At 32.4% G+C, this 13,156-nt stretch overlaps 2 protein-coding genes across 2 annotated transcripts in view; one reads left to right on the top strand and one right to left on the bottom strand.

Moving 5' to 3' along the window:
• On the top strand, nt 8–9,465 carry LOC107607788 (chalcone synthase-like). The gene is made up of 2 exons (XM_021106351.1): nt 8–193; nt 8,709–9,465. Exons 1-2 carry the CDS (start codon nt 12–14, stop codon nt 9,442–9,444), a joined length of 918 nt encoding a protein of 305 aa, XP_020962010.1. The 5' UTR covers nt 8–11; the 3' UTR covers nt 9,445–9,465.
• LOC107607787 (chalcone synthase-like) overlaps nt 11,431–13,156 on the bottom strand; it is a 2,084-nt gene continuing 358 nt past the window's right edge. Inside the window, exon 2 of the mRNA XM_021106350.1 lies at nt 11,431–12,801. Coding sequence (XP_020962009.1) covers nt 11,786–12,801 — 1,016 coding nt within the window. The 3' untranslated portion in view covers nt 11,431–11,785. The remainder of the gene's footprint in view (nt 12,802–13,156) is intronic.

Here is a 13,156-nt window from a genome sequence, read left to right as displayed (position 1 = left end):
CACGACAAGACATGCTTATGGAGGAGATACCAAAACTTGGGAAAGAAGCAACACTGAATGCCATAAGAGAATGGGGGCAACCCTTATCAAGAATCACACACCTCATCTTCTACACAACTTCATGCTTATGCAACACTCCCGGTCCGGATTACCATCTTGCCAAACTTGTTGGCCTCAGCCCAACCGTCAACAGGTTCATGATTTTCAACACCGGTTGCCATGGCGGCGGGACCATCTTACGCGTTGCCAAGGACATCGCAGAGAACAACGCCGGATCGCGAGTGCTCGTCGTGTGGTCAGAGATTACACTGGCTTCTTTTCACGGTCCTAATTCTAATGACATGGATGTACTTGTAGGGCAGGGCTTATTTGGAGATGGTGCAGCTGCTATCATCATTGGTGCAGATCCTAATAATAATAATAACCCTAACTGCACTGAAGTTCCTCTTTTTGAACTTACCTTTGCTTCACAAACAACCATACCAAACACCGAGAGCGTACTCCGTGCACGTCCAGAAGAAATGGGTTTGGTTTATTATATAGGAAAAGAGGTTCCTTCGCTTGTGTCTGAAAACATAGGGAAGTGTATAATTGAAGCGTTTGATTCCATTGGCATGATGAGCAATGATGTAATGGATTGGAATAACTTGTTCTATGTTATTCATCCAGGTGGGCCGGCTATTTTAGATAGGATCGAAAATAAGCTTGGATTGAAGGAAGAGAAACTAAGGGCGTCAAGGAAGGTGTTGAGCCAATATGGAAACATGTTGAGTCTTAGCGTGATTTTCATATTGGATGAGATGAGGAAGAGGTCTAAGATTGAAGGGAAGAGCACAAGCGGTGAAGGGTTAGAGTGGGGTGTCTTGGCAGGTTTTGGTCCAGGGGTATCTTTGGAGGTAGTAGTGCTTCGTAGTATATCTGTCCAAAGCCCTAGTTAATTATTCAACTAGAATAATAATAGATTGGTGGAAACTCAGGTGCAGTTGACTTCACGTGAAGTTAATACCTGAGAGCCGTTAGATGATTTGACTGATTTGACTAAATTTTCATCTAACAGCTCTCAAATATCAACTTCACATAAAGTCGACTCCACCTGAGTTTTCACCTAATAGATTTGCTTGTAATTGCATGTGTCCATCCCTTGCATTTTATCTTTACGTCACTTTATTCTATGCATAAGTAATGTTTATGTATGTCTTCAGTTTGTAATAAGTATTTTAAGTGAATGAGCGTGTGCAAGCTAGAATAAATTATTTCTTAAAAATGATTATGCAACTGTTACGACTTACGACTTCTTCTGTTATTCTAAAGGTGTGTAAAGCCAATTGAAAAAAATCTAAAGAACTAATTATAACATAAACTAACTCAAGCTAATTTTTTATATTTTTTATTTTAAAATTTAAAAAATTAGGATGGTAGAAGGTTATTTTTTTTTATAATAGATCTTTTATTTTTCAACTAGTTAACTCTAGTTGACTACTTTTTTAGTTGGTTCTCTAGTGAAACTAAAGTCAATTATATGCGTTTTAAACTTAAAATTAGACTTTTTTTTTTATAGTAGTCGAACATGAATTTGTAGAATCAAAACATGAGATTTTGGTAAATTTTCTTGTTGATATCTCTACAAAGATAAAAGTATATCTGAAAAATATTCCAACACTCAAATTAGTATAGTCTAAAAGATATAGCAATAATTAGAAATAGATAATATATTTTAGATGTTTGTTAAGCCTTTTATGTATAGTGTTTAGAAAGAATATCTAAAAAGATTCGGATAGAGATCTGTGCGAAATATATAGGAATTTTGTGTGGATATATATAATCCAAATTATGTTCTCTATGAATCAATATACTTCTAGGAGAGACATTCTTAGATTAACTATAACGTTGGATCCAGTTTAAGAATTCGCCCGTAATAATATAATTCCAACATGTTAGAAACTTAGGTGCATTCGACTTCACGTGAAATTGATAGTTGAGAGCCGTTAGATGAAAATTTAATCAAATCAGTCAAATCATCTAACGACTCTCAGTTATCAACTTCACGTGAAGTCGACTGCACCTGAGTTTTCACCTTCCAACATTCAACATGTCCTTTTAACGTCTCTTATAAATTGCACATTTCTTATTTTCAATTAGGTTTATCAAACATTTTCTCCAATTATATATAATACTTAAATAATATTATTTGTTTAATCTATTTTTATTTTTGTCTTAAAATTCCCCAACAACCCTACCTAAAATCCAATTGTCCCACCCACTTCCAAACCCCACCATATCAACAAAGAACGAATGAGATTTTGGCAAATAGTCCAAAAATATTATAAATCACTACAAGGAACGGATGATGGCAGCAGTTTTTTTGAAAATTGCTGCAAAATAGAACGTCAGCGGATCAAGAACCGCTTTCTTCAAGGGCGCGGGGATGGTATTTTGCGGCGGTTTCCAGCAACCGCTTGCATAACCGCCGTAATTCATAAATTTTGTGTCGGTTGAAATAACGGCGATTTCAAACTGTCGCTATGTGACAAGCGTGATTTTCAGCATTTTGTGAAATTTATTTGCGGCGATTTTTTATCCGCCACAATTTGATAAAAACAACTTTAAAATATACATTCCTGGCGGTTTAGAACCGCCGCAATTTAGTACAGGGGTTAAAAAAATAAGCGATTTAAACCGTCGCAATCTACTGTAAAATTAAAAAATTAGTAAAATTACATGCTTTTGACCCATTTTCTTGTCATACTCCTATTTCCTTTTACATAATGATTGATCAAATTTAAGATATTTACATTAGAAAATACACTTAATATTATTAATATACATGCGATAAACTTAACTAATATAAGAAGATAAACATAATAATCAATAACTGATCATAAAATCTAGTTACAATGTTTGAGTACAAAATGATTCCATTTGAGGTCATAGTAATATTCACCTTTAAATTAACAATAAAATAATCTTGTATTGATGTATTAATCACTTCGACAAATCAATAAATAAGCTCCTTCTTCATATGCTCCAAACCAACACACTGCAATGAAAAGTACTTCATATTAGTCAATATATACAATGAGAAGATACATTACATAATGCACAAAGATAGCTCAACGCAACACAATAACAAGATTGCCATTACGATAAGCCTTGATCCAACTCCTATCCTCTATTTTATGTTATCATTTTTCTCATCTTAATGAAATTCTTCTTTTATTAAATAATAATATAATAATTCAAATTGTTTAGGTTCATGATAAATATGAGAGTATAAGACTAATGCTAGAAGTTAAACTATGTAACAAGGAGATGGAGGTATGTCATCCTTAAAAGAAAAAAAATAAACAAATAAATATTTCTAAATTTGCTCTAACAACCACCTAGTAATACTTATACCATGTCAAGGACAAAGTATTTCCTTTTTTATATTTTTGGTCCTGAGAATAAAATTTTCTAATTAAACTCATAATCTTATATGCATAATTATTTAGACTTCAGCCAGCATATGTGGATTGCTGAATCGACAAGAGTGAAATTAGGATAAGAAGGATAAAGATAGAACAAGAAGATTATCTGATGATGTGTCCTAAGCAACACTTTGCAGTTAGCGTGAATTCTTAGATATGAGAAAGGGCCTTGAAAAAAGTTCTCATTCAGCTCTTCATCTCTAATTATATTTATCTATAGATAATAATAAGTATTGATAAGCAATATCATTGTATGATTATCTTGAAATTCATTCATGAAGCCACAGTCCAACAATAAAAAAGACATCAAGTCAGTAACTTAAAACCTTTTTAGGGGCGAGCTAATAATAAAGAAAGGCATTAGTGTTAAAATTTTGGAACTTATTGATGTAATCAATTAAGTTTCAGATTTTCCATCCAAAACCCTTCAGGAAATAAAAATTAACAACATATTGCACATAAAAGTCATAATCTTAAAGTTAACCATTCCCCATCTGTTATATGATTATGAAAGTGATGTAACGTCACCACAGATGGTTAACCAACTACATGGACAAATTGATACTTTTAACAAGTACAATGCAAATTCAAAAAGTTACATTAAAGCATGCCAGCAGCTAGCTTGAATAATTATCTAATAGAAAACAATCATATTTGAGACTGGTTGGCAGGTGACATTAGACCAGGACCTGGACTTGTTTCTGCTAGTATAAGGGAAGACTATTCAAACCATGAAGATCAACAGAGCTGTCTGGATTCTTAAGTTAAGAGCAATATCTTAAGCCACCACCTTTCATAATCATAGTATTCTAAATTCAAAACCTAGTATTCACATGTTACTTTCATTACATGGTACATAATTTCATATTACATCATGTTATTAGTGCTTGGTTGGTTAAACAATTTTCTTATGATTTCACATAACTTCATGAATACACACCTGTACCATAGAAAGAGAATTGCTGCATTTGCAGGAGTAATAGAAAGGCCTATCATTCCTCCATACAATTCATTAGGCACATACCTACAGACAAGATTATTAGAACCGTTAGATCCACGATTAAGCAGATTTATAGTACAAGCCTTGTTGATGAGTTTACATGGTAAATACTGTCACCAGAAATCCAATTTCCTGCACATGATTAAACCCGACACAAGCATAAAACATGATAAATATTGTCACCAGAAATCCAATTTCCTGCATATGATAAAGTATGAGAGTCAGAATCCAGACTTCCAGTCCAAAAATTTTAACAAAATCATGTCATATAATAAAGATAAAAGTATTGTACCTGATAGTCATAAGCCACAATAGATAAGAGAAAAGCCAATACAACATATGCATATACTAGGCAGTCATCAGTACTAAGTGACAATGGACCACTTGTAAGACAAGGAAATATGGTGCTTCTTAGCATCCTTGAAGCTAAAAAAGAAGGATATATCAATCCTAATTTCACCTCTCTACCATCAGTAGAAGTGGCTAGTTGCAAGCTCGACAACACAAAAGCATGTCTAATTTCACAAATAAACTTTAGTTATACATTGCCAATTACCACCAGTTATTTGGTAACTTTCGCGTTTCACCATATAATAATTGTGTAGTAGGAAGACTTAGTGTAACTGCATTGGTTATAAGAAATTTCAAATAAATTATCAATTAGCAGGTTGATGATCAAAGAAACACCAAAAATCAAAGTAACAATTAGACATTAGCTCCAATAAAACAAATTCTTGGTACACTACATATATACTTCACACGAAAAATCCAGAGCTTTAAAAAATTTGTTCCACTCTAATAAAATATCAACTAATGCATACCGGTGAATCACAAACTAAGTCAGTTTAATTACTTTCATAGATGAAATAGGATGGTTAAAATACCCATCCACTCTAGCACACTGTGTTTCTATGTTTAAAAATAGCATGGTTTTTCAGCAAGCAGTTCTGATAGTATGATCTTTCATTTTAATTTTCAATACACAACTCATATCATTATAAAAACAAAACAAAATTCCACATAAAATAATAATAACAACAAAACCAAATTCCTAAAATCCTAGAATGAAACGAGAGATTTTTTAGGGTCCTAGAATATATTAAGGATCCAAAGCTCATGTGTTTCCTAGCTACATTAGGCAGTGGATGAGAATAATCAGAAATCAAAAACAAGGTTTCAAATAAATTTATTTGCTTTTATTTAACATTTTTTTTAGGTTTTTTCTTAACCCAATTAAACATGAGGCATACTCTAAATCAATATTAATCAAATATATAGGCAAAATATGAATCAAAATTCTTAACTCTAAACAGCCACGATTAAACTGAATTAATCAAATATATAGACAAAATCTGAATGAAAATAACCTGAAAGAATAATCTGAACCAAGAACATATTTACAAATTTTGAGGAAAATAGGATTCGAATTTTGTAAGTGATCAAGAATGAAAACAAGAAAGAGCAATGTGAAAATACGAACCATGACAAGGGAGAGGGTGCAATAATTCAGATTCGCGCACGGTGGAGGAGAGGGGAACAGTTGTCGACGATGAGAGGAGGACGTCTGGCAGCCATGCAACTCAGAGACGGCACAGACTCGCACGGTGGATGCGAGAACAGGGGTGGGTTACGCACACCAAGGATGAGGGATTAGGGGTTTCACGTACTGTAGAGTAGAAGGGAATGGTCGAGGATGGTGAAAGGAGGTTGGGTCAGCAGCCACCAACTCCATAGTGACACAGCGGAGCATGGTGTGTTTGAGCACAGGGGTTCGCACGCTTCCACTCTCCTTTCGCAGGTTTCTCTTCTTTCTGATTTTGGGTAATCTAAACTGATTTAGGGTGAAATCACTATATTGGGTTGGGGTTAGCGCAGCACTTCATGGAATCGATGCTAATCCAAGTTGATTCTACGTCACAATGAAAAGATCGAATGCCAATCGCAGCTATCATAAAAAATTGCAGCAGATGAAGAAACAGCTGGCAATTTGTTGCCGCTATCTTCAACCTCTCTTGTAGTGAATAGTATTTATTAAATTTTTTTTAAATAAGTGATATGACGTTATTTTTGAGTTATTTAAACACCAAAATTTAATTGTATTATTTTACAAATTTCAACATAATATTTAATTGTTAATATTAACACTTCATTAATATTTGTGTGCTAAAAATTATATTAAAAACTAATATAAATTACGTTTATAAAATTTAAAGACTAAATAAAGATAATTAAAATTTAAAAAATTAAATTAACACTCGTATACAAATTTCTGATTAAATTGAATATTAACTTGCTCAAAAAATGTGTTTGCTGTACCATTTATATAGTGCCAAACTTTAATTAATTCAACAGCAGGTATACCCACTTTAATTAATGCTAGCGGTATACCACGCAGCTATAAAATCCATTTACATGTTTCAAACCTTATTTACAACATTTCGTAAACTTTCACTTTTCTTATCAATCAAATAACTATCATTAACCCTCATACAATAGACTGAATCAAATGGGAAGTGTAACAACGGGTGTAGCCACAATCCTAGCCATTGGTACTGCAAATCCACCCAATATCATCCTCCAATCTGAACATCCTGATTTTTACTTCAGGGCAACCAAAAGTGACCACATGCTAGACTTGAAACAAAAGTTCAATCGCATATGTAAGTGCCATAATTTGGGTTTGAGACATTTTTACTGTTTTCGTTGAAGTAAATTTTGTCGATATGATAAGAATGTGTTTAGAAACAACTTTAATAAGAAAAATTGAAATCAGTAGAATTTATTATTTTTTATTAATATTTTTAATTATAATTTAATTTTTTTAATTTAATATCTAATGAAAGGTTTTTATACAAAATATAATATTTTGAAATTTTGAAAATGATATTAATTTTTAAAACACTTTATTCTAGAATAATTTTGTTTTTATATTCTTAGGATACTTGTTGTAAAGTAAAAAAGGTATAAAATGATTAAAAAAAGAGTGAAATAATTAAGCACGCCATATTATTGCACCAAATTAAAATTGTAGAAGTCACCCCAAAAAAAAAGTTAAGATTGTAGACTTCTTTTGCATGTACAAAATTATAAAAGTTATTATTATTAATAATGTCAAGTTAGAAATTAAATAAGCCTAGCCGACTTGGATTCGAATACAATTCATTAACAATTTAGTTTGAGTTCGAATATTACATGAGACGAGTTTAATTTGAGTTTAGATAAACTCAATTTAGGCTTGTAAAATAACTAGTTTGTTTATAATTATATATTATTTATTATAAATAAAATATGAATTTAATTTTTATATACAGTTAGTGTAAAAGAGTTTTATATAAATAATTATTAATTATATATTACTATATTAATAAAATATTTAATTTTTAAAAGAGAAAGTTTATGAAAGTAATTCTATATATAGTCAAGTATAACTTTTCAAAAGATCCTAGTTTTAAAATTTAAAAAAACTTGCCTTTATGTTTAAAAAACACGCGCTTTTTCACTCTCTTCACTTCTCCTTCCGCGTTTTTTTCGTGTGTACTTCTCTTTACATTTCTTCTCCTTTTTTTCAGATCACTTTTATTAGATTTCAGAATTTTTTTTAACAAATTTGAACGTTCTTTTATAAAGTTTTGGATATTTTTTTATGAATTTAGATGTTTTTCTATTAAGTTTTAGATATTATTTTTTAAAATATAAAATTTTTTTTTCAAAAATTAAAAAAAGAAACATCTACAATTATTAAAAAAAATCGTCCAAAGCCTAAAAGAAAAATATCTAAAACATAAAAAAAAAAACGGAAAAAGAGAAAAGAGGTTTGTGTGACCACACGCGCGGCTGCAGGTGACGGAAGGTGATGCATTGTGATGGTGGAGGACCCGCGGTTGAAAGAGGACACGCGACCGATTGTTGGTGGCGGAAGAAGATGTGCCGTGCCGCTCCTGGTGATTGGAGGTGATGTTGTTGATGGTGGAGAAGACGCGGATGCTCGTTAACGATGGGAACTGACGTTAGTGATATACATACATAAGGAGGAGGAATAATTTTGTGGTTGTCTTTTTTTACTGTAATTGAGAGTTAAAATGGGATTAGAATTACTTTTGATTTAGAATTTTTTTTGTTAGATTTTTTTTTATAGTCTATACATTAGTTGGCTGCCTTTGACTGATATTTTAATTAGTATACACTCCCGGTCCGGATTACCATCTTGCCAAACTTGTTGGCCTCAGCCCAACCGTCAACAGGTTCATGATTTTCAACACCGGTTGCCATGGCGGCGGGACCATCTTACGCGTTGCCAAGGACATCGCGGAGAACAACGCCGGATCGCGAGTGCTCGTCGTGTGGGCAGAGGTTGCTCTGGCTTATTTTCACGGTCCTAATTCCAATGACATGGATGTACTTGTAGGGCAGGGCTTATTTGGAGATGGTGCAGCTGCTATCATCATTGGTGCAGATCCTAATAATAATAATAATAACCCTAACTGCATTGAAGTTCCTCTCTTTGAACTTATCTTTGCTTCACAAACAACCATACCAAACACCGAGAGCGTACTCCGTGCACGTCCAGAAGAAATGGGTTTGGTTTATTATATAGGAAAAGAGGTTCCTTCGCTTGTGTCTGAAAACATAGGGAAGTGTATAATTGAAGCGTTTGATTCCAGTGGCATGATGAGAAATGATAGAATGGATTGGAATAACTTGTTTCATGTTATTCATCCAGGTGGGCCGGCTGTTTTAGATAGGATCGAAAAGAAGCTTGGATTGAAGGAGGAGAAATTAAGGGCGTCAAGGAAGGTGTTGAGGCAATATGGAAACATGATGAGTCTTAGCGTGATTTTCGTATTGGATGAGATGAGGAAGAGGTCTAAGATTGAAGGGAAGAGTACAACCGGTGAAGGGTTAGAGTGGGGTGTCTTGGCAGGTTTTGGTCCGGGGATATCATTGGAGATAATAGTGCTTCGTAGTATATCGATCTGAAAATAAGTTATTTATATGCCAAAATTATTTACTAAAGAGAAAGTCTACGGAGTCAGCAGATTTTGTGGTTTTTAACTATCAATTAGTCATCAATGATATTTTTAATGGTGTGAAATTGTATCTAATGGTGTAGAATCATTCAATTTCCTTTTGATGGTTAAGTGCTGGCCAAAATTTAACAAAAGTGCTGGTCCCCTAACACTCCTCTTTACTAAAATCAATTATTAATGTGTTTACTTATAAATATAATGTGATTTAATTTATATTTTAATATATACATAGTATAATCAATTTTTTAAAAAATTTGAAAAATTACTTATTTTTTTTAGAGGTCTGCTACACATACAAACCTTTTAGTTATACAAGTTATACAAGTTGCTCCAAGTCCAAGAAAAAAACACGCGCTCCTTCAACAACACGTTCACTCTTCGTCTTCTTCCTCAATCAAAACGCAAACCATCAAGAAAAAAATACGCGCCCCTTTCACAACACGTTCACTCTTCCTCTTCTTCCTCAATCAAAACGCAAACCATCAAGATTCAAGGGACATTCAAAACAAACTACTACGATTATGCAGAAACGTTCCAATTCCTCACGAAGAGTAGAAGAAATCAAGAAGAAAAGATACAAATCTCCATAAAAAATCACCAGAAAAAAGGAAGAAACATTATTCAAGGTACTGTTTTACTGTTCTTCTAGGTTTTTCTTTTAGATTGTCTTTGCCATGTGCCTCATCCTTAACCAGCAAAATATTAAAAGATTTCAAGAAGAAATATACTGTCTCCCCCTGTTTTGAGTGTATTTCTTAAATCGTTTGGGTGTATTTCTGTAATCCTTTGGGTGTATTTCTATAACCGTTTGGGTGTATTTCTGTAATCCTTTCTGTAACCGTTTGGGTGTATTTCTGTAACTGTTTGGGTGTATTTCTGTAATCGTTTGGGTGTATTTCTGAAGTTCTATTATCTTCAAAATGATTTCAAAGCTTGATTTCAGAAACTATAAAAGTCGAAAAAAACAAAGCAAAGAGAGAACGCATGAAGGAGATCCAACAAATTTGACAAGAAACTCGAAAAAAGAAACGAAATCTTTTGAAAAATGGAAGTTATATATTTGTGCGTTAATTGATTTAAATTGATTTAAAATTCTGTTAGAAAGGCACGTAACAAACAGCGCGTTTAATGAATAAATTTCGTCCAGACTTGTAAAGTTTGTAAATACAAAATACTTGTATGTAGAGATTAATCTTTTTTTTTATTTTAAAAACTGAATAAAAAATAATTTTTAAAAAATATCTAGTTGTATTGTAATGTTTTATATATGTGTTCTGATTGGATGAGACGTGTGCATCGTGTAAACTAAGTATAAATTATTTCTTAAAAATGAATATGCAACTGATTTGGCACCGAATTCGAAGGTTTGGACCATTAAATGGTTCTATAACAAAACATGTAATTTTAAAGTCTTTTTAACAACTGTTACATAGTCTTTTAACTAATTTTAATTACAAATTAATTCCATATATTTTATTATCGATTATATTAAAAAAGTAAAAAAATAGTTAAAATTTATTTTATTTAGCCTTTTTAAGATTAATATTTAAAAATATCTTATTTTTATAAAAATTAAGGATAAGAGTACTTGAATCTTTTTAATATTAAATTAAAGTTTTTAATTTTTAATACAATCAAACAATCTTAACTAATCCTTAATGGGTAATTTATTCTTTTTGAAAAATTAATGGTTAAAGGATATTTTAGTACTTCAAATATAAACTATAAGAGTTGTCTTTTTAATATTAATGTTAAAAAAGTCTTTTAGTCTCTTAAAATGAACTATGCTAAAATTTTAGTCTGTTTATAATTAAATTTTAATTTTAATTTCTAATACAATAAAACAATTAATCTTTTCATAATTAACTAAAAAGACATTTTAGTATAAGACAATATATGATATAAGTTTAAATCAAATTAATACTTGGAGCCGGTGAAAGACAATTTAATTTAGGTGAAAACTCAAGTAGAGTTGACTTTACGTGAAGTTGATAGTTGAGAGTCGTTAGATGAAAATTTAGTCAAATCAGTCAAATCCTTTAACGGCTCTCAATTATCAACTTCATGTGAAGTCGACTGCACCTGAGTTTTCACTTTTAATTTATTAATATGACATTTAGTAGACAAATGCTAAAATTAAGAGTAACAACAATCATCTCTTATTTGTTATTTCAATTGCATAATATATATAAATACTGAGAGATACTCACTCTTCAACACTCAACACACAACACCGAATTCAACTTAATCTTAGAACTTATTTGATGAATATGGAAGTTAATTAAGTTTAACTAGCCATCAAAACAAATACTTCGTAGAACCACAAGCTCCAAAGATAAACCTGGACCAAACCCTACCAACACACCCCATTCTTTTCCTTCACCACATGTGCTCTTTCCTTCAATCTTAGACCAGTTCCTCAACTCATCCAACACAAAAATCACACTAAGGCTCCACATATTCCCATATTGGCTTAACACTTTCCTACTTGCTCTTAATTTCTCTTTCTTCAATCCAAGCTTCTCTTCAATCCTATTCAGAATAGATGGTCCACCCGGATGAATAGCATAGAACAAGGAATTCCAATCAACACTACTCTCTCTATTCACACCAACCAAACTAAACGCATTTATCAAACACTTGTCAATGTTTTCGGATATAGCAATGGGAATCTCTTTTCCTAAATAATAAACCAACCCCATTTCTTGTAACCTTCCATCGATTGAACTCTCAGTGTTAGGTATAGTTGTCTGTGAGGCCAAGACAAGTTCAAATAATGGGTATTCAATACAAGGTTTAGGGTCTGTCCCAATAATAAGGGCAGCTGCACCATCTCCAAATAGGGCTTGTCCTACAAGAACATCCATGTGATTAGGGTTAGGGCCATGAAATGAAACTACCATGGTTTCTACCCACACTACAAGCACACGTGACTCAGCATTGTTCTCAACGATGTCCTTCGCGACACGTAGGACTGCGCCGCCAGCGTGGCAACCGTTATTGAAGATCATGTGCCTGTTAACCGTTGGTTTGAGGCCAAGAAGCTTGGCAAGGTGGTAATCCGGACCAGGCATGTTTCCAAAGCATGAAGTTGTGTAAAAAATGAGGTGTGTGATTTCTGACAATGGTTGACCCCATTCGTTTATGGCCTTCATTGCTGCTTCCTTGCCAAGTTTTGGGACCTCTTTGATTAGTATGTTTTGTCGAGTATTTAGTGAGGAAGCTCCATAAGTACCAATGTTTGGATTCTCCATGAGTAAATCTTCATTGTATAGGAAATGTCGTTTCTCAATCATTGAGTTTTTACCTGCCATGTGAACGTATAATTTATGTATGTTAAAATCATATATAGGTTAAATTATGATGGATTACTAGTACAAAATTTACAATGAAGTTGTCTTATTTGCATTGCATAACTATTGTTAAAAGTGAAAACTCAGGTGCAGTCGTAAAGTTGATAATTGAGAGAAATTAGATGATTTGACTGATTTAATTAAATTTTTATCTAACGATTCTCAGCTATCAACTTCTTCACATGAAAAATGGACTGGATCTGAGTTTTTACCAATGTTAAATAAGTAATTAATCACGTAAAAATATTTTTATACGAAGATAATAACTTAAAATTGTTAAATATATGATTTAATATATTTTACTAAGTT

This window comes from Arachis ipaensis, chromosome B07 (genome assembly GCF_000816755.2).
Source record: "Arachis ipaensis cultivar K30076 chromosome B07, Araip1.1, whole genome shotgun sequence".
Lineage (NCBI taxonomy): Eukaryota > Viridiplantae > Streptophyta > Magnoliopsida > Fabales > Fabaceae > Arachis > Arachis ipaensis.
The sequence above is the reverse complement of the archived record's forward strand: the minus strand, read 5'-3'. Positions and strand labels throughout refer to the sequence as shown.

Coding starts and splice junctions, on each gene's coding strand:
- LOC107607788 (XM_021106351.1), top strand. CDS start 12: ATGCTTATGGAGGAGATACCAAAACTTGGGAAAGAAGCAACACTGAAT. Junction 194..8,708: donor CTCAGCCCAACCGTCAACAG/GTTCATGATTTT, acceptor AACCGTCAACAG/GTTCATGATTTTCAACACCG.